This window comes from Chiloscyllium plagiosum, unplaced genomic scaffold (assembly GCF_037043375.1).
Source record: "Chiloscyllium plagiosum isolate Xiang-an unplaced genomic scaffold, Cpla_swu_hap1 HiC_scaffold_10, whole genome shotgun sequence".
Classification (NCBI taxonomy): Eukaryota; Metazoa; Chordata; class Chondrichthyes; order Orectolobiformes; family Hemiscylliidae; genus Chiloscyllium; species Chiloscyllium plagiosum.
In genome coordinates this window covers 95981749-95983261 of record NW_028270148.1, presented here as the reverse complement: position 1 = coordinate 95983261, position 1513 = coordinate 95981749, and the positions used below count along the sequence as shown (strand labels likewise).

General features: G+C 41.1%; 1 protein-coding gene across 1 annotated transcript; it reads right to left on the bottom strand.

Moving 5' to 3' along the window:
- Window positions 1-200: 200 nt before the first annotated feature.
- On the bottom strand, window positions 201-1019 carry LOC148149030 (putative G protein-coupled receptor 139). Its single transcript, XM_087991746.1, has one exon. The coding sequence runs from the start codon at window positions 1017-1019 to the stop codon at window positions 201-203; it is 819 nt and encodes a 272-aa protein (XP_087847872.1).
- Window positions 1020-1513: the final 494 nt, after the last annotated feature.

Genomic DNA, 1513 nt, shown 5'->3' with positions numbered 1-1513 from the left:
TTATATTCCCCAAATATTAATGAGCCAAGTGTTAATGGACCTTCACTGACCGGGAACAGATGCCCTAAAAACACACTTGTGTTAAATAATTTATTCAACTTGAGGAACAATCTGATTCTCATTTTCAAACCTCTTTGCACGTGCTGCCTCAACAGCAGCTGAGCTGGAGATGAACAATAATATTCCTTTCCGGATCGTGCTTACATTGACCAGCTTTGTTCCCATCGTTTAATGGAATTCTGGATGGTGATGAAGGGATATTTCACAGTATTCAGCATCTCCTCTCTGAGCTTCCTCTGTGTGACTGCGTAAATAAATGTGTTGGTGCAGGAGCTGGATAACTGAAGCATTGTCCCCATGAGATCTCCCACCCAATATCCAGCTGCTGCTCTACTATACCACCCAGTAATTCGCTGAATCGCGAGAGTTATGACACGAGTGATCCATAACAGGATAAAACTGCCCGAAATGGCAAAGAGCAAACTGATGGATCTTCTTCGATTCTTCATTTCTGGATCATTCGGCTTATCCCCGTTTTGTTGTCCTCTCAGCTTCCTGCGGACTGCACTAGCCAGAAGGATGTGTCTGATGGTGACAGCATTGAGCAGCAGGATCAGGAAGAAAGGGAGCACTGGAGTTAAAATATGATCCCCCCAGTCAAAAGCTAGCCACACAGGATCGTAGAAGTATTCATAGGTTATTTTGCAATAGTATGGTTCATATTTAAAATACAATGGTATTTTGTTTAATAAACTCAGTAAACTGACAGTTGTGATAATGACAGCTGCATTTCTCTCGGTGCAGAATTTTCTCTTCAGTTTCTGGAAACAAATAGCTACCATCCAGTCAAAGGTGAAGGTGACTGTGAGCCAGACTGAGCTCCTTACAGCTGTGGAACCAATGACGTCTCTAATGCTACAACCAGGAGGGTAGGAGAAGAATACAATGTGTAGATATGAGCGATTCATCTTGTCCAGTATGACCTGAATAAGGACAATCAGCAGATCTGCTCCAGCCATAGCAATCAGGTACAAGTTGAAAGACCACACTTCCTTCCCGATAGTGTCACAATTGCGATTAGGTTAGCTGCAAAGGTAATCAAAAAGGTCACGCAAAATTTTACCTGAAAATATGTAAATAGTGTAAACAATAAAAAAAAAATTTTAAACTTGACCTGAAATAAACATGGTGGATACATTGACCAAATGGATCAACAGTTCAGTTACTCAGTGGACAATGAGAATATAACTTTTGCAAAAATATACGTCTATATCTTTTTTTCGGGAAGTGCGAGTTATATCAAGTGTTTTGCTGAGTTTCTTGCCTAGATGCCACATGTCTTTTCCCTTCATATCTTACCAAAGGGACCTTATTAATGGCCACTCCACTCCAAGTGCATCGCTCACATTCAATTCTATCCATAACATCCATGTTCCCTGAAAGAGTTGGCACTCACTGGATATCCACATAATGATCGACATCACTCGTGCCGATGCCAACTTTAAAATCCTAC

Bases quoted from the DNA above. Each gene is read 5' to 3' on its own strand.
- LOC148149030 (XM_087991746.1), bottom strand. From the start codon at position 1,019: ATGGCTGGAGCAGATCTGCTGATTGTCCTTATTCAGGTCATACTGGAC.